Raw genomic sequence first — 18,800 nt, forward strand, 5'->3', positions numbered from 1 at the left:
GCTTATCGGTGGAGGCGAAAAGCAAGGCGCTCGTGAGCTGTGTGATGTCAGTGCACGTTAAAAAACTCCAGGTGGTCAAAATTTCCAGAGTCCTCCACTACGGCGTCTCTGATAGCCTGAGTTGCTTTGGGACGTTAAGCCCCACAAGCCAAACCAAACCAAACAATATTATACATATATTCATGCCCCATTAATATCGACACTTATGATTCTGACAAAAATTGTCCATAAAGTGGGTCGTCTCCCATAAAAACAAATGGCTGAGAAAAATGTAAAATATTTATTGTGAAAAGAAGGTGGTGATGAAGTGTTTTTTTTTTTTTTTGCATATATAGGAGCATTATTATTTATTGAAAACAAAAGAGGCGACCGATGTGAAGTGTGTTTTTTTGGTTGCCTTTGTCCTCAAGAAACTGAAGCACCATTTGAGGTGCCTCACAGTCATAGCAGCTTGACACTGACAAGGCCTTTGGCAGTGGTGCTTGATTGTGTCGTTGGAATCTTCATTTGATTCAGGAGCTTCAATCACAGCAACGCCATCGCTTAGCTCTTCTTTAATCTAACCTTCTTATTGATACCAAAAAGCTATTGAGTGTCTGTATCAAGGTTTGCTACTCCAGCTTTTCTGGAGCAGTCTCGGAGCCTTGTGAGGGGCACTTTATTGCTGGAGACAAAAGTATCAGATGGCAAAAATCCCAGCATGATGCCAGCGTTTGCTATGGCGACTCCAGTCACTGCATTTCACGGCATCTTTAGCTCCCTTTAGCTCCCTTAAACATCACCTAAGATCTACAGTTTGTGGCTTCTTATCTTCCACGCTGAGTAGATGGTCTTAGTGGCTCTTAATGCCAGCATCAAGAGGTTGAATTTTCACTGTCACGCTATAGCAGAGCCAGATGTGGAAAAACTGTTCCACCAAAATAGAATGCAGCCAGCATTGTCCACTAGGAGGAGGATTTCTCGGCCCCTGGCTTTCAACACGAAGTTCTGCAGAAGCACCGTGAAAGTACTAGATGTCATCCAAGCCTTCTTATGTGCTTTATAAAAGCAATAAATGTGCAGGTTGAATGTCTTCCTGCACCAGGCACAGGAGGAGGGGAAGGCATACCTGCCAACTCTCCTGAAGCACGGAGGCCTTTTTAGTAAGCCTTAAATCGGCCCTGTTACAATGTGCTTTTGTTTATCGGTACTGTTTTGCATTGCATAAGAGCCTAAACGGTATTCCTATCGTTACTGCGATTTTTTTCTGCAGCAGGTCCAGAACCAGGCGTGGAAGAAGGGCCAACATTAGAAAAGAAAATTATTTCATTGAAGTTATAAATCTCGTCTGGTGCGTAATAAGCATGCGCAGCCTTCAGTTGCTCTTGAGAGGTGGTTATGGCAGCGTTATCAACACTCACGCTTTGTCATGGATTTGGTAGCTTGCAATGCTGTGCCGAACTTTAAACCTTGTAAGTGATCCTCGGGAGTAGGTGAAGTTGGTCACACCTGAAGCGAAACTCTAAAGGCTGGTATACTGTTTTTGCAGCCAGATTTTAAAAAATGAGAGCGCTGAACTTGCCTAAACTGCTGTCAAGATACTAGGCTTTCTCTTAAGTGTCTTAGCACTGACAACAGATCCTTTTGCGCAGCATATTTTCAAGCCACAAAAATAGGGTGGCTTCAAAATGCGCTAGATGTTGATAAACATTTGTTGATTGCTTAGTGGCAATGTTGATCATTAGAGTCAATGCAAGGGTTGACTTGACAAGGCTAACACCAAGGTTGCTTTTGTTCTGGTCTTGCACTGCTCAGATTCATGTGGTCGTTCATTGGTCGTTCACGCTTGAGCTTGCAGGGTCTGGTGGTTCACAGCAGCATTCAACAAGTCCATTGTTTTGTGCTGGCTATTTGAGGGCTGCCGGCATGCTTCATATTGCCATCACAATGATAGACAGCTTGTAAACAATTTTCTGCACATTTGTGAACAGCATTCTTGGTTTAAATATAAAGCAATTGGGCAGTTTGGGAGGATTGTTAATGAAAGTTAGTCAACTGACTCCTTTGGAATGCATCATCTCATCAGCTCAACAGGTTTGATTAGACAAGTGGTGTTGCTTTTTTTTTTTTATTTTTAGGAAGCATGCATTTCCGGGGCTGCCCCCTCCCCTCACCCCAGCGCAGGGTTTGCGTAGCCCCTAGAGCATCTCCGCACACACACACGCACTGTCGCAATCTCTTTAAAAGGGTGCTGTCGGCCTTCTCAGTCAGTTGGAGAGCAAAGCCTATTCTTCTGTTGTCAGGGGACAATGGCGCCAGTACAGTAAATTTGCCTGAACCCTTCTGTCTCCATAAAATGCTTTATGCCAATTTAGATGCCGGGAAATGACGTAACATTGTGCTGCTTTTAAATAATTGTGCCTTTTGCATTCTTGCCTGCCTTCCACTTCTTAGAGCAGTGACGAGGATGAACCACTGAAAATGAAAATGGGTGACAACCAGGTACGCTGGTGGTTTTGAATGCGTTCACCGCGCCAGTAACCAAAGCCGCTTAGACAGCTGTGTCGCACAGTAGATACGGGTTTCAGGCAAGGGCTGCTTCGTCGTTGTAAGGACTGAGAGCTTTTTCCTGAAGACTGCTGGTATTATAGAGTGCAAAGGCGCTTATGGTGTTTCTTCTACCTCCTCAAAAAACAGTGTTCTTTTTCTGCTTTTCGTTTTTAGAGAAGCCGCAGAAATGGCGACAGCCATGAACAGGCACAGGAGGAGGGGAAGGCATACCTGCCAACTCTCCCTAATTGTCCTGGATTCTCCCGAATTTTGATTACATCTCTCCATTTACGGACACAACCTCAAATCTCCCGAAAAGTAGCCGCCACAGCCTAGCGTTTTTTTTTTTCTTTCTATTTTTTAATTCTTTTCTTTTTGCGCACTATAGTTATAATCCTATAACGTCCTATAATATAACCATGCCGGAAAGCAGCGCGGGAGCAGTAAGTCACCAGCATGCACCTTGAATCGAGGTAGCGGCCTCCGGCACCACCAGGAACGCAATCAACCGACGGGCGCTGCCATATTGGATTTTCCAGATTGGCTCGTCCCAGGCTGGCGCATGCGTTTAGCAAGGGCATAGGGTGCGCTAGCCATACTAGTATAGTGCCTAGAAATGTACTGGCTAGCGTGACAAGGGCAGGCCAGGAGAAGGTCCCGATGTTGATGATTTCCGGCGGCACCCACTTGGGCTGCTGTTGTGTGGGTGGGTGCATCTGCCTTCAATTCGCGCCGTCATACGCATGCTCGGAGCAGCGAGAAGTAAACGATTTCGTTGTATTTGGCACACTCTTAATAAATTGTGGTTTAGCTCTGGTTAACCCTAGTTGAATTGCCAAAGGAACGGCGGAAGTTTCTTTTGCCTACTACAGTATTTCCCTATCACGCCCTATCAGTGTAAGGTGCTACATTATTGGGGACACTTAAGCTCATCCTTTAAGGGTATGACATGAGAGCGTAAGCTACCAGCCCACATATAAAGCCACGCTTCAACCAAGCCGTGTATGGACGTGCCTGCCAGTCGTAGGGGTAACGAGAATGCAAACGGTTCTGGCAGGCTGATTCTGATATCACCCTCTCATATGAAGGGAGTGACCCGAGTAGGCAGCTCCTGCCCATGGCATAAAGGTAACGTGAATTCAGATGTCATGGCAGGCTGATTTCACCAAGGCTAAGCGTGCTTATATCTGCGAAGTGTCACCTCCTCTCCTCTGCCCACGGAGTACACATCCCCTCCTCCCCCCCTTCCCCAGGGTACCGCTGCGAGCGCAAGGGCAAAAGAGGAGAGAATGAGCAAACGGCATCGTGTTGTTAAGGCAACGGCGTTGCCATGGCGACGGCGCACCATCTGTTAAGCGCGGTGGTGGCTTAAGGTAGAGCAGCACGCGGCATAACAGGCCACACCTACCATGAGGAATGGTTCCACCTAGCATAGTAGTGCATTCGCAATAAAAGGTTTTGGCGAGCTCGTTCACAAGGCACACATTTTGCGATATCATATGTAAATCGATTTGTTGGTGTATTCTAGCAGTTTACTTTCACCAGCAAAAAACTTGACAGTAACCATCCAACCGTTTTTTTTTTTGTTTTTTTTTCTCCACCAAGTTCTCGAGAGCAAAAATATCTCGGGCAGTTCGAAACCCCTTACCACATAGCCTTCATTCGACATACTTGAAGTGAAAAAAAAAAAAAAAGAATGACAAAAAGGGAATAATTCTGGCACTAAAGCAACATGCAAGATGCCTCGTTGCAATAAAAATTAAAACGTTGAAATCAAGAACTTTATGGCAGTGAAATTTAAAATGACACCCGTGATAAATTTTAGATAATCGTTGACATTTGGAAATGACTTTAAAAGGCCGATTTTGTTGAAGGCGAACAATGAACTAAATGAAAATTTCCCCAATCAGATCGTTTCGAAGAATACAGAAAACATGCGTTTTTTAAAACTATTATAATGACATATGCTAGGGTATTAAAGGGACACTAAAGACAGCCAAAGATGGTATGAAAATCTAATAAACTACATTTGGTGACACTGTCGCCGCATATCCGGCAGCAAAAAATCGAATAATTGCTGAGATATTGCGATAAGAAGTTGAGGTTTTTTCTTGTTCCCGCCGGTCAAATTCAAACTGTGGCCTCCAACTACGTAGTTGGAGTTGAGTGACGCACACTATGACGTAAGCGGAGACTCCGTGATAGCTAGCGAGCCGGCGCGGCCCGCGGCGTCGCATCCCTCAAGGGCCAACTTGGCAACAGCGTACTCGCAATGACGGCCTCAGCCGAAATAAATAAAACGATGAAGAGAGTAATTTACCGAGCGATGGGCCCATAAAGGAAGAAAAGAAAAACATAGAGCGCTTGTAGCGCACAATACTTTACATGTTTCTCAAGCTTTTGCGCTCCTTCTTGCACTATGTATAAACAAACCGAGCCCTCGGTAATCGCAACGCTTCCTGACATGTTTACATACAAATAAGATTTAGTTACCAGCAAAATAGTGTCCTCGCTGCTGCGCTTGTCAGTTTTGAAGCTTCGTCGCCCTTTTTTCCTTCAAGGTTTGTGCTAGAGCTCCGTGTTCAGCGAAAATTACGTCCACAGTAGCAGAACATGACCGAAGTGCCGGCACCAGCGCTGTGAAATTCCACATGTTAAAATGGATCCAGTGCACAATATAGTGCGCATAGGCATCCAGAACATTAGTTGCAAGACGTGAGAGCAGGCAGCATGCGCCGATGATCAAGAAGTTGTAATTTTTAGACCGGCAGCAGAAACACTTTATTGTAAATGGGGCTATGACATAAAAACTAGAAATATTTCCAAGGTTATTGTGGCGCGGCGTAGCCGAGCGGTTAGCGCCGAACGTTACGGAGCAAGCAGTAGCGAGTTCGAGTCTTACTGCTTCTGGCGGTTTTTTATTTTTTTTTTTATTTTTTACAAATCGATCTCTTTTAACCTTTTGTAATGTATTTCTGGTGCTTCATTATTTTTAGTTTTTACTTTTTACCCGAGGCCCTTTTTTTCGCCGGGCGACGAGCGCAATATATCGACGTTCTCCTTGGTATGAGCGGCAAGTATGCCCCTTTTGTTTACGACGCCTGCAAATAGCACGTTGAAGGTCTTGTTGACGCAGTATATGTTGGTCAGATGTGCCATGATTTAGTGAACAATTGAATGATAATGCGTTTTTCCTTCGGTACATAGCATATGCATGCTTTTCGTGGCGTACGTAGCTGCAATCAAGCGGTCAGGTCGCAGTCGAAGCGGCAACGGCGGCGATTTGTTGGCGCAGAAGTGTGAACGAAGGAGTGTGTCGGCGGTAGCGGATTTCGCTCGCTCGTGCCTCCGAATGCTCAAATGGGAACCATCAAGGCGCATCTGCTGCTCCAAGCTCGTAATTCAGGCGCTGCAGGTTCAAACAAACTATCAGAGTGCGCACGAAATGCCTGAGCCGAAACATAACCAAAACTGAAATGGGTGCCTGTGGCGCCTCCAAGTATATTTTTGTATTTGCCTTGCAACGTTTACGTTGTCTTTTCGCCGTCGTTTACGTATGATAAAAGCGTGTTATCATGTTTGAGAAAAAACGTACTATCGCATTCAAACATGCAACGTAATTCACATTTGTCAGCCTCCGGGATCCCTAGCGCGTCACGTGATTTGTAGTTGCGAGCCTCGGCCATTTGGCTGTGGTGGCGATACCTGTATTTCTGTTATTCTTCTTTACTACCTTATAACAGCTCTGTTTTCAGTAAGAGTGGTCTTTTTGTAATCAGGAACTGGCATTCTATCGATGCAAACCCACTTCCTTTCTCTCTTTAGTGTCCCTTTAATATTTATGTTAAAAATCTTTGAACAGTAGCGCTTCACAATGCAGAATATTAAAAACAATCATTTGATGTCTGCTGCTTTGACTAATTTCTCATGAAGGGCCAAACCCAGAATGTTACAACCTCGACTTATTATTACTCCACCAATCTTGGCAACTTCCTTACAATTCTACTAGCTCACTTACCAGATAACGAGATGTTGAGAACATAAGCTCGATGGCGCATGTACTGGATGGCATGCTAAAAGCATGCCAACAATTTAACCTGTTTCTCATCTTCATTCAGAATAAACAAGCTTGTAAAAAGCTATTTTACAGCAGCATTTAAGCTTCTCTTTCTGAATGAGTCAAGCTAGTGGTAATTACGTGCATGAGATCTACGGATATCTGAAAACACAAGAATATGAAAACAATTCTGGTCGTCTCCATTTACTGCAGACAAAAAATGTAAAGTAGGTAATTTACTCACAAAACATTGCTCAGTATTCGACAATCCAGGCATCATCGTAAGGCATGCCTCTTAGAGACTTTCGTCTTGCGGCCAGAAAACAAGCTCTCATAGCTAACTGCTGCTGCTTCGGGAGTGACTGTATTTTTGCCTCAAGAGCTTCTTCGCTAAGTGCATGTTTTTGCTCCTTCATTTGAGCCACCTGGTGCTGAGCATTAGCCAGGAGTTTCCTTGTCTTTCTCAAAGCACAAGTAAAATTCTTGAAATTTTTTTTGTCACTACAAGAATCTTTTGTCTTTTTTCTTCTAGACATGTTCTGCAAAAGCTTCCGTAAATATTTTCAGTGCAAGCATGACTCCGTTTTCATCGGTGGTCAGCAAGCATTTTTCTGCAAAGTACATGCTTCTGTATGAGGTGTGCTTGCCTGCAACAGGAATCATGCCACATCCATTACAGGGGCCACGCAGAGCCATTTCTTTGATCAATGTCTCTGCCTCATGGCGGGCTGTAAGCACGCGCTTTTCTTTTTCTCTTCCTTGGAAGTAAATTGTGGCAATTACAGAACCGTGCTCACACAAAGGTTTTCCGAAAGTCACTGTTCATTTGATGAATAGCTTCGAGAAGTCACCAGCTTCGGTCTCGCAACAGCCATAAGTTAAAGCACCATTTAACACAGCATGCAACTTCATCTATGTCACCGGAATCAGAATTCCATTGAACGGGTGCTGAACATTACTTTGGCACGGAGACTGTGGTATTGCTTCGCTATGACACACTGGTCCTATAGCAATGTCTGTCTGCTCAAAGTCTGAACGCTTCTGGAGTTCCTTCGATGCGCCTCCACGAGCGACGCAATGAGAGTCAACCCACGTATCATCACCATCGACGGCGGAGCACAACTCGGGAGCCACCAGCTCTACATTTTGCTTCCATTATTTATGGGCCGGTCCTTGGTCGCAAATGTTCCGCTCCTTCCTTTTTACAATCTTTTTAGGCACAAGATGAATTCGGTAATTTTTGTAGGGACAGCATCGAGCTTCAGGCGTGGCTTCTCTCAGGCGAGTTCGTTCACGACGCCGTTCCCCGTAATCTGAAAATACCTTTTGATGCATTCGTCCTTGAAATGTTTTTCGCACACAACAGACTTTGATGTCAGCCTTCTGTCTACCCTTTTGATTTTTTCCCATTCAGCAAGCCGTGCTGGGTCTGCCGGGGCAGTAAACAAAGTCACCTTTTCTTTGTTAGACCGATAGATGCTTTGACGCAACGGCACGAAACATGTCCTCTCTTTGCATTTTTGCTTAGCCTTTAACATCTCAGGATGTTTCTGCTCACAGTCCAAGAGATGATGCGGGTCAAACGTTGATTTCACACGTCCAAAGCAATCGCGCAAGGCTGCGGCATCGACGCAGCAGCAGACAACAGGAGTTTGTGGACTTTCGCTATGCTTTCACGCACGCACTCAACCAGCAGTGCCCATTGTGGCCTCTCCGCGCAGTCATCGCGGCCTCCTGTATGAAACGCGCTCGTTGCGCACACTAGCCAGTATATTTCTAGGCACTATAGCGCTAGGCTCTCAGTGGCTTCTCGGGTCATCGAGTGAAGTGCGGAATGCCAAACTATGGTCCCTGGAAAAACTTGCGTATTTCCCCGAGTCAGAACGATCGATGACGCTTTCGAAAGCCAAGAAATACTTGCAAGTATTTCAGAAATCGCACACGACTGAGTTTCCATACTTTGACAGTTGACAGTTAGCGAAAACATAATTACAAGTATGAATTTTGTACGCCTGTGGTGTGAGTGTTTCACACGGCGGCAAGAACGACATCTAAATGCACATCGCTTCAAAAAAGCATAAAGTGCTGTGGTTTCTACTTGGTCATAGGCCACCAACCACCGCAGGTTCGAGCGTCGCGCGAGCCGAAGCCCCGATCAGCCGTCACCACGCGCACACTGAAACACCGCAGCGCGCACTCAACCTCCACCGGGAGGAGAGCACTGCGCTGCAAGGACACAAACCTCCAAGTTCACAAAGGAAACGTTTATTGAAACGCCATCCTCCAGCGGCACACACACACACACACACACGCGCACGCACATACACATATATACAAAACGCACATACACACATACTAAGTCACCGTGTCAAGGGAGCGCGCGAGGAGCAAGGCTCCCCTGCGCGCACGAAGTGACACGGAGTGCGCGCCGCAAGCACGCAAGGGCGTGCTGTGATCTCTCTCTCGCAGTGACCAGAGAGAGTGGGCACTTAGAGGGAGAGTGGGCAACCACCGCAAGGTACGCCTGTCGCGGATCGTTGGATCACGATCGACAGGCTCGAGCTTCGCTCTCAGGTGAGACCCGGAGCAGACGAACTCGAGTACACACTGGTCTGCGCGGACAAAGGCCGGCAGACAAGAACAGTAGTGTACGCACCTTGCGATGTCTCGGAGGGGTCTCTCCTTGGGCCCCGCTCCGAGGGTCGCGCGAGCGCGGCCGTCGAAGCGGTGCCGTGTTCCCGCCAAAAAGGCGCCAATGGGAACAGCCACTGGGACGCCAGGGCGGAGCTGTGGCCCGAACGACAGTGACAAGTCGTCCGAGCCTCTCTCCGCCGCCTCAGGCGGGAGAAAGGGAACGAGGAGAACAACATGGCACGGCGGCGGCCGCTCAAAGGGCAGCCGCGGCAAGCCCGAATCCCACATCCTCTTCTCCTTAATTGCCCTCCTACCCATCAGCGAAAGCACGCGGCAGGTCCCCAGTATGAAGAAAAGAATGCTATCCTCACGCAACCAGTAAACTACGCTTCAGCTCCAGCCAAAAAGATCTCGAAAAGACAGACACTTCAGAAAGACAAACACCAGCAAGGCGCACAAAAAAAAAATGAACAAGATGACATAAAGAATAATGTACAAAGTTCCGGAGGCTAAGTAACAACGACTATGTACAGAACACAATCATGTACAGAACACAACTATGTACAGAACAACTATGTACAAACACAACTATGTACAGAAGTTCCAAAGTTCGTCGGTGCAGCTCGGGGAGCCTGCGGTGACTCACCGCTCGTTGACTTCTGGGTGGCCAACGTTCATCCTTGGCTGCAAACGATCTCGATCGGTGGTGGTACAGGTTAGGTGCAGGGACAGCGAACACGCCGAAGGGGCCCCGGGTGTGGAAAGTCCGTGACTCCGTGGCGATCCAAGGCGCACATGGGAAGACCGCGCGGGGCTTCCTTTCCACCGCGCTCCGCACACGCCGGCAAACACACATGGCGCGATGTCGTCGCCTCCACGCCCAGGCACGCACACGCACAGCCTCTCACACACCAAACAAGGGTGATGCCGACCTTCAGCGGCGAACCTGTCCCGAGCACCTTCGCAATTGCGGCGGCCTTGGGTGAAAGGGGCATCGTCCATGCTCCCCGTCCCCAAACGGCCCCAACTTCATTTCCACACACACCGAAAAAGCCGCGCGTCGGGGCTGCCTAATGAGCAACCCTCGCAATTTCAAGAATAAAGAGGAGAGAAGACGCGCTGTACAAAAGAAGGCATTCACTGTACAATATTTACAAGATAGGAAGCAGGAACGGAAACAGAAGAAAACGAAAATTGGAAGAAGAGACACAAAAACAAAATAAAATACAAAGGCTGGAACTGAGCGAGCTAGAAAAGGGAGAGACCAACCTTGCTTCCGGGTAGGGTTCAACGAGCAAGCTCGCTCGGTGAGGCGGTATGCCTTCGGTTGCAGAAAAGGCCCGTCGTCCGGCATCAATCACACAGGTGAACATCGCCTCACCTTGTACCGGTGCGGGGCACGGCTGCGTTCCACCGCATCGGGTGTGCCTTGGCGCTTGCCTGTGGTGACAATGGGCACCAGCGCAAGCTCGTCAAACCGTTACGCATAGGCCTTCAGGTCTGCAATGTAGGCACGGCTGACTTTCCCCATAAGGGGATTCTCCAGCAATGAGCCCCTGCTTGTTACTGGGGAAATGCCCCATGAAATCGCAGGTGGCCATCTGCCACGGACGCACACTGTCAGTTGGTTTCGTCATGCCCGGTGGCTTGCCACCCCTCGACTTCTCCATTTGACAGACATGGCAGAAACGGCAACAGCGGAAAATGTCGCGCTTCATGCCGGGCTGCAGTCACCGATTGACTCAGTTTCTTGAAACCTTGGAGCCACTCAGATGACCAGCCGATGGTTTGTCGTGAGAGAAACGCAACAGAGCGCTGCTCAGACATTGGGGAATAGCCACTTCAAATGGTTCATGGACTCATCATCCGTGGCTATGTATTTCAGCGCGAGCCCGTCATGGCCCAGCAAACATGAATCCCCGGGGCACGCCGCGACACACGCTGGCTCGTGCCCCCCTGCGCCCGCTGCAATACAAGCAGCGTAACGGCACTTCGTCTCCCAGAGACCGTCGCTGACATCGCGACAAAATGGGTCATTTTGCTGGACCGACATAGCTCTTCATGGCTGAAACGATCCCAGTCATTCCAAAGGAGAGCCTGGTTTCCTCCCCCCCGCAGGTTCGCAGCAAAACTTCCGCTGGCATCGGCGTCTCAGATGTGCTCACAAAGAGCTTTCACCCTCGCCTGCTTTGCGAAGCGCTGCTTACCCGGATAGCGGAATGGGGAACCCGTCTGCGGGCATCCCCTCCGTGCCGATCTGCGGCTCGTCCGCTGTTTCGCCCCCTTCGCCTGCCGGCGTAAAGACGCCGTCGCGGGCAAGTGGGGCACGGGATAGCGCGTCAGCTACCACGTTCGTTCTCCCCTGTAGGTACTGCACCGAAAAGTCGAAATGCTGTACCAGGAGAGAATGGCGCGCCAGCCGGCTCGCAAGTTCACGGAGCCGCATCAGCCAACTGAGCGCCCTGTTTGCGCGGTTTCCAGAGGGAGCCCGGCCCACGCCTCGCGTTTCCCCAAACAGAAATGGCTGCTAGCGGGGTACGGGTGCTGTTGTGTAAAGATGCCGGCAGCAGCGGCGTCGCGCACATTGCTTCCGCAACGGCGTAAAGCTGAAACAGCGGAGGCATATGGTCAACGGTCGCACCGCAGGGTGGTCCGAAGAACCACGTAGCGTGTTTCAGTGCCTTTGCCGATTGCCGCGCAGGGGGCGGCAGGCATGGCGCATGAGCTTGATCGTCAAGGCCGATGTGCTGTCCAACGACTCGTGGAGCCAAGGACAATTCACGTTGGGCATCAGTTGTGGTTTCTACTTGGTCATAGGCCACCAACCACCGCAGGTTCGAGCATCGCGCGAGTCGAAGCCCCGATCAGTCGTCACCACGCGCACACTGAAACACCGCAGCGCGCACTCAACCTCCACCGGGAGGAGAGCACTGCGCTGCGAGGACACAAACCTCCAAGTTCACAAAGGAGACGTTTATTGAAACGCCATCCTCCAGCGGCACACACACACACACGCACACATACACATATATACAAAACGCACACACACACACATACTAAGTCACCGTGTCAAGGGAGCGCGCGAGGAGCAAGGCTCCTCTGCGCGCACGAAGTGACACGGAGTGCGCGCCGCAAGCATGCAAGGGCATGCTGTGATCTCTCTCTCGCAGTGACCAGAGGGTTCCTTAGAGAGAGAGTGGGCAACCACCGCAAGGTACGCCTGTCGCGGATCGTTGGATCACGATCGACAGGCTCGAGCTTCGCTCTCAGGTAAGACCCGGAGCAGACGAACTCGAGTACACACTGGTCTGCGCGGACAAAGGCCGGCAGACAAGAACAGTAGTGTACGCACCTTGCGATGTCTCGGAGGGGTCTCTCCTTGGGCCCCGCTCCGAGGGTCGCGCGAGCGCGGCCGTCGAAGCGGTGCCGTGTTCCCGCCAAAAAGGCGCCAATGGGAACAGCCACTGGGACGCCAGGGCGGAGCTGTGGCCCGAACGACAGTGACAAGTCGTCCGAGCCTCGCGGGAGAAAGGGAACGAGGAGAACAACATGGCACGGCGGCGGCCGCTCAAAGGGCAGCCGCGGCAAGCCCGAATCCCACAGTGCATAAAGGCCGAACCACATGGCAGCATTTATTCGGCGCCGCGTCAGCGTCTCGGTTATCGGCGTTACTGGAGGAGCAATTCTGACCCTTGAAGCGAGGCGACACTGAAAGACGCAGGTATCTGGCAGTGCCAGATCTCAGCTTCGACGCCGTAAATGGGGACCAATGGCAATCCACACATGGGCAGTTGCAGCTCCCACCGCCACAGGCGCAACTCGTTTCCATGGAAGCAAGAGTTCGTCTTTTGTCCGTGTGCATGCCTGTGCCTTTGTTGCCCTTGCCTCCCCCATCCTCCCCAGTAAGTTCCCGTCGTTGCTGAATAGGACGATTTTAGCTACGGACGGGGGACAATTGTTCGAAGTTCAAGGATTTCCCCATGCCTTGGCTTGGAGACGCCAGTTCGTACGTCGTCATGTGTTTGGTCACCCCCTCCGGCGCGCGCCGAGCAACAACGCTCATAGATGAGACGCTGATGCGACACTGAAGAAACGCTGCCATGTGGTTGGGCCTTTATTGCAATTTTTTGGCTTTCGGAATCCCTGAAAAGAGTTCAGTGAGTAATGCACTTCTCTGGAGGTCAAACATGCTCCCGGGAAACACAAAAAAATGTCATCCATGGAATTTCATCCACCACGGTACGAGATCGCGCTTGAATTCGACCAGGTGACGTCACGTCGCCCGCGGCAACAATGTGGCAACGAACCTTGGGATAGGAAGATTGGGATGGAGTGCATTTGGCAAGCATTCACAGATTATGACTAGCAGCTTACCGGTATCGCTCAAGAGGAAAGTATACAACAGTGACATCTTACCTGTACTCATCTATGGGGCTGAAACATCGAGGCTAACAAAAAGGGTACTATTTAAGTTGAAGTTAACACACACAGCTATGGAATGGAAAATAGTAGATGTAACATTAAGAGATAGGAAGCATGCAGAGTGGGTCAGAGAAAACTCAAGTTAATGTCATTCTAGTGAAAATCAAGAAGAAGAAATGGGCATGGGCAAGGCATGTAATGCAGAGAGGATAACCAATGGTTTTTAAGGGTGACAAATTGGATTTCAAGGAAAAGAAAGCGTAGCATGGAGTAGCAGAAAGCTAGATGGGCGGATGAGTTAAAGAAGTTCGTGGGGATCAAGTGGATGCAGCTAGCACAAGGCCGTGTTAATTGGAGAAATGTGGGAAGACTGTCGCCCTTCAGTGAATATATAGTCCTGATGATGATGATGAAATGCATAGAAGTTTGGCTCTTGGAAAAATTGCTCATAAATCATGCCTCTTCGCAATAACAAAGTTCATATTAATGGGTAAGGCTGTGTTTGAGCGCAAGGGTTACCAGCTTGTGAAATACAATATGTAATGTGCCTTCAGCCACTATGCTCTGGAACCTCAATGCGTGCTCACTATTGATGTTATGTTTGCTTTTGTTACAGATAATGGGCCTGCTGATGGCAGGATAATATTCAAAAAGCCTGTGAAAAGGACAGACTCCATGTCTTCGGTAGGTGGCCAAGCGAAGAGGCGCAAGGAAGCTGATAAAAACCGCCGTGACCAAGTGAGCTCTGTTAAAGATAGCCGCCTTCTGTCTTTTGCCGATGAAGAGGACGAGGACTGACAGCAAAAGTGGGCACAAATCTTTATTTCAAAGTCACTGTGTAGCGTGGTTGCCTATAACTAGAAAGGCATGATTGAGCTGACTAAAAAGCAAGTCAGCTGCTCTGGTGCATACATGTTTTTGTTATGTCTTTGACACCTGCCAACGAATTGTGCTTACTGAAAAGTGAAGAGCAAAAGCGCGGAGTAATTTGTTTTTCTTCGGTTCTCATTTGGGCACAAGCGTTTTCCATGGGCAAGATGGGGGTGGATGGTGAAGTGTAACTTGTACAAAATTGGTTCAGAAGATACTAATACCGCTCTGTCTTGAAAGCTTTCAATCCTTAGCGAGGCTGGTTCCAATTGAAGTCTAGAGCAGATGTCTGCTGCACATTTCTACTAGATTTCCTTACTACTGGCTGACCTCTCTACCTTTACTTTCATTAATTTACTTTCTATCACTCTCTCTACTAGGTCTGAATTGACATACTCTCTTCCTACATACATTGCAGGTGATGCTGCATGAGCTTGTAGTTATGTAAGGTATTGCAAACAAGTTAAGCAAAACTGCTCCAGTAATAAATTGCTGCTCGATTTTAAAATTATATGCAAGCTTGAGCACAAGGTTAGCAGCGTCAGGTTTCTGATCCGAAGTGAAAATAGAGTTACTGTATACTTTTGGAGCCTATTCTGTGTCTATTAGGATCAGGCTTAGTCAGCTGTTATTGAAACTGGTGTGCACAGGAACTGCTTATGTTTGATCAGGATTGGAAGCGCAAGTTTATTCACGCAATAAATCTGTTAATGATTAACGTGCAGCGTTACAGAGTGTCTGAAGCAGGTTGACAACCTTGCTTGAGTATAGTCTTTGGCTGCCTGAAGAATTCACCAAGATCCTGTAGTCATTGTGAACTTAATTATTTCGCTGTTTAATTGGTTTTGTCCAAGCATTTCATTTATCAGTATGCTCAGAACTGCTTGTTTACGGCGTAAGACGACTGTCAGTGACAGCTAGCCACAGGGGCTGACAAGTGAGTTTGCCACCATGTGCTGCCTATTAGGCTGCTGGCTGGCTAGATGAATAGATTTTAAGAACGTCCCTTCAAAAAAAAAGAAAAAAGCTGGTGGCTCGTGCCACCATGCTGAGTATTTATTCCTTTCTTTTAAAGGAGAAGGCACATGAAAACTATGGGTACATCTTTTTTACTTTAGAATAGTGCGCAAGACGATGGCGTGCATCAGGTGCAACGTGGAATTCATGTATGCTGGTCAAGTAATATTTTTTTTTCATCCAGTTAAGGTTTTGGTTTCAACAAATGAATGACGGCTGTGATATCAGAGATCAGTTCCAGTCACGTGAGCCGTGAAAAATACTGCCATGTAATCACTGCTTATTCATTTTTTTGTGATCCCAGCCCTTGGACAGGCTCGCTTAAGGTTTGTTGCAAAATTAAAAGGAACAAAGCAGCTATCATGCTTTACTGTTTTTGTTTGTCTTGCGTGACCTCAACGTATCTGTTATGTCACAGCTGCTGTTTGGCATATTAAATCGACACTAAAACTTCAAAAGAGGAAAAAAAAATGTTATAAATTGTCAGTTACTTTTTTGTGTAATTTACTTGGATGTTCATGTTTTGCAATATCCTGCGCATCATTCCAAAGATAGAACACACAGCAAAAGTTTGGCGTATGTACTCCTATAATGTTTTTCGGGGTGGTATGGTCTCGAGGCTACATGCAGGTTGGCCATGCACAGTGCTGTATTGGAGGGCTTTGACTTATGTTTGGTCATCTGGGGTTCTTTGATATTGCATAGCACATGAACGTTGTTGCATTTCCTTCCTCACTGAAAAGTGGCCACTGCAGACAGGATTAAATCCTACGTCTGTGGGCTCAGCCATTGAATGCAAAATTTACTAAGCGAATGAGGAGGGTTAACATTTTTCTTTTTACCTGAGACACTTTAGTATGTACTGTTTCCTAGATAACATATTTCAATATTGGTGCTATGCCGAGTTTGACGTCGGATGTTAGTTGCTTTTTACTACCATCATCTCTGAATCGTCATTGAACGATTGTGTTGTCCCCTTTGACTTGTTCATAGCCCATGTGGTACTAGTTTATAAGCAAGGTAGTTATTTTAATTTTAAAAACTACTGTCCCTGCTCCGTGACTTCAATTTCATCTCGCTTAGTAAGCCCTCTAAACTTCACAATATTGGTCTTCTAATATAGCAGTTGTGAGATGGATTCATGCCCATCTCTCTTATAGAAAACAGTTTCTTAAATTTAAAAAAAAAAAAAAAAATGTCATTCAGGCATTTTACGTGTTACCTCCTGTCTTTCTCAAGGCAGTATACTTGGGCTTCTTTTATTTATTAGTTGTATCAATGTTTTGATTGCCTCTGTAAATGTGTCCAAAATAATGTTAGGCTCTGCAGATGACTGAATTGTTTTAAAAAAACGACTGACACTGTTCATCAAAAATGCTTGCTAACAACGATGAAGAATGCTTCCTTGACTTGACGAAATGTTTGCTTTGTGAATGAAAAAAGTGACAGATCTGTTTTGGAGGTTATGTGTAAAAAGACTGCCATATAACCTTATGTATAAAATTAATAACCATTGTTTGGTACAAGTGAACAAATGTAAATATCTAGGCATTACTATTGTTAACGATCTCACATGATCAAATTACATAAACTATATTTGCTCATGGTCGAATATTTGGGGGAAATTCCACCAGGTGGAGTAGATTTGTAATAAGGGAGTAATTACCCAATTGTAGCCATATGGCTACAAAGGAAAGCTAAACAGGTGGATGTCAATAAGTAATTACTTCCTTATTACAAATCTACTCCACCTTGGGGGGATTCCCCTAAATATTTGACCAACACCATTCCCACATTAAGTTATTGATCAATTCGTTCTCGCCCTACCATCTGATCTGCTGACCATCCTGGTTTATCTCCGTTGGTAGAACGACTGCTCTGGAAAGACTGTGGTCCCGGGTTCGATCCTTGGACCGGGACAAAGTTTTCTTTAGCTGTGGAGTTTCTGAGAAAGCTGTATGGCTGCACTTAAGTGGATATCAATGAGTAATTACTTCGTTTACACTTATTTGTGTCTAGAAGTATTGTCTGAACATAAAATGCTTGCCATCAGTTCACTAATATGATACTCCTTTGAAAAACTGTTGTATGTCAACCTAGTCATATGTGCATGTTTTATTTGTGTGTTTCGCTTGCTTGTCATCTTAATTTACTTTTTTTTTTTATTTAATGTTGCCCTTCCCGCTTGTTTCTATGACTGCAATGTACCACATAAAAAGAACTGTGAATTCGCTGTCCCACATTTAAGTAAACATGGGATGTATTGTCTAATTATGGGGCAGTACCTTATGAGCTATATGAACATTGTAAGCAACTAAGAAAATGCACCTAGAACTTTGAAAACACACTAAGGCTGTTTAATTACCCTTCTAAACTTGAGGCATGAAGAGGATGCTTATCATGCCACACATAGACTCAAAACTCAAACAGAGCTTTAGCACGTTGTGGGGCCTACTGCACTGACTTAAATGTGCAGTTGATCACTATGAAAGTTATTATACATCTCTTAGATGGAGAAATTTAAATAAATGGCAATCATAGTGTTTAAAATAAGTGCAGTTTTGTTACTGTTTGTCTTTTCCCCATTTTCTTTCCTTCAGTCCAATTACACTTTACCATTTGTACCTTTTCCCCTCCCCTCTACGGTGCTTTTGTAAGCTCTGAGGGTAAAGTAAGTAAATAAAATCTACTACCGTGCCGTTTAAAAAAGGGATGCTGCGCACATCCATCCATCTTTTGGCTGTTGGAAGGCACTAGCTCTTAGGGCAACGATCCCAGCTCTAACCGGAACGGAACACAAGACGAAATATGAAGAGGAGCAAAGCTGATGGCATGCCGTATATGCAGACAGCGAGTCACTGCACGCACCGAGGAACAGCAAGGGACACTCTAGCCATGTGCGGTCGAAGTTCGTGCCTCTCGCTTGGAGGAACTTCTCGCAGAAGCTGAAGTAAAAGACATGCCACATAGCAAGCGGCCAGGGCTCGCAAGCAGAAAAGATGCTGAAACGGAGCTAGGACCATCTCATTTGCAGCAGGAGCAATGAGCTGAGGCCAAGCTTAAGGCTATGGGGTTAATTCTTGAAATAATGTGCCAGAGGAGGCTAGACGCTGCAGTCACCATCTAGCTCCGGCGTGCCAGCCCTAACGGAACGGGGAAGCACATGCAAGGAGGTGAGAGGAGTGTTCTGCTCACCTGGTGTGGCTTCGCGCTCATGGTCCGCAGCTGTCTGTGTGTGCGATGACCGGGTGATTCTGGGTGACGGCGGCAG

The 18,800-nt window shown here is 47.1% G+C and overlaps 1 protein-coding gene across 3 annotated transcripts in view; it reads left to right on the top strand.

The window, feature by feature from the left end:
• Window positions 1-18,800, top strand: part of LOC146203236 (uncharacterized protein KIAA1143 homolog) — a 168,184-nt gene that overhangs the window by 11,072 nt on the left and 138,312 nt on the right. For 2 of the 3 annotated variants that reach the window (XM_084588605.1, XM_084588604.1), the window contains exon 3: window positions 14,259-14,448. In XM_084588605.1, the coding sequence (XP_084444731.1) occupies window positions 14,259-14,440 (182 nt within the window). In that variant the 3' untranslated portion in view covers window positions 14,441-14,448. Of the gene's footprint in view, window positions 1-14,258; window positions 16,911-18,800 lie in introns of those variants that run through there. The other variant, XM_084588603.1, reaches the window with a different exon arrangement.

The sequence above is a fragment of the Amblyomma maculatum genome, chromosome 1, assembly GCF_055883805.1.
Source record: "Amblyomma maculatum isolate TAMU_Amacu chromosome 1, ASM5588380v1, whole genome shotgun sequence".
In the NCBI taxonomy this organism is placed as follows: Eukaryota; Metazoa; Arthropoda; class Arachnida; order Ixodida; family Ixodidae; genus Amblyomma; species Amblyomma maculatum.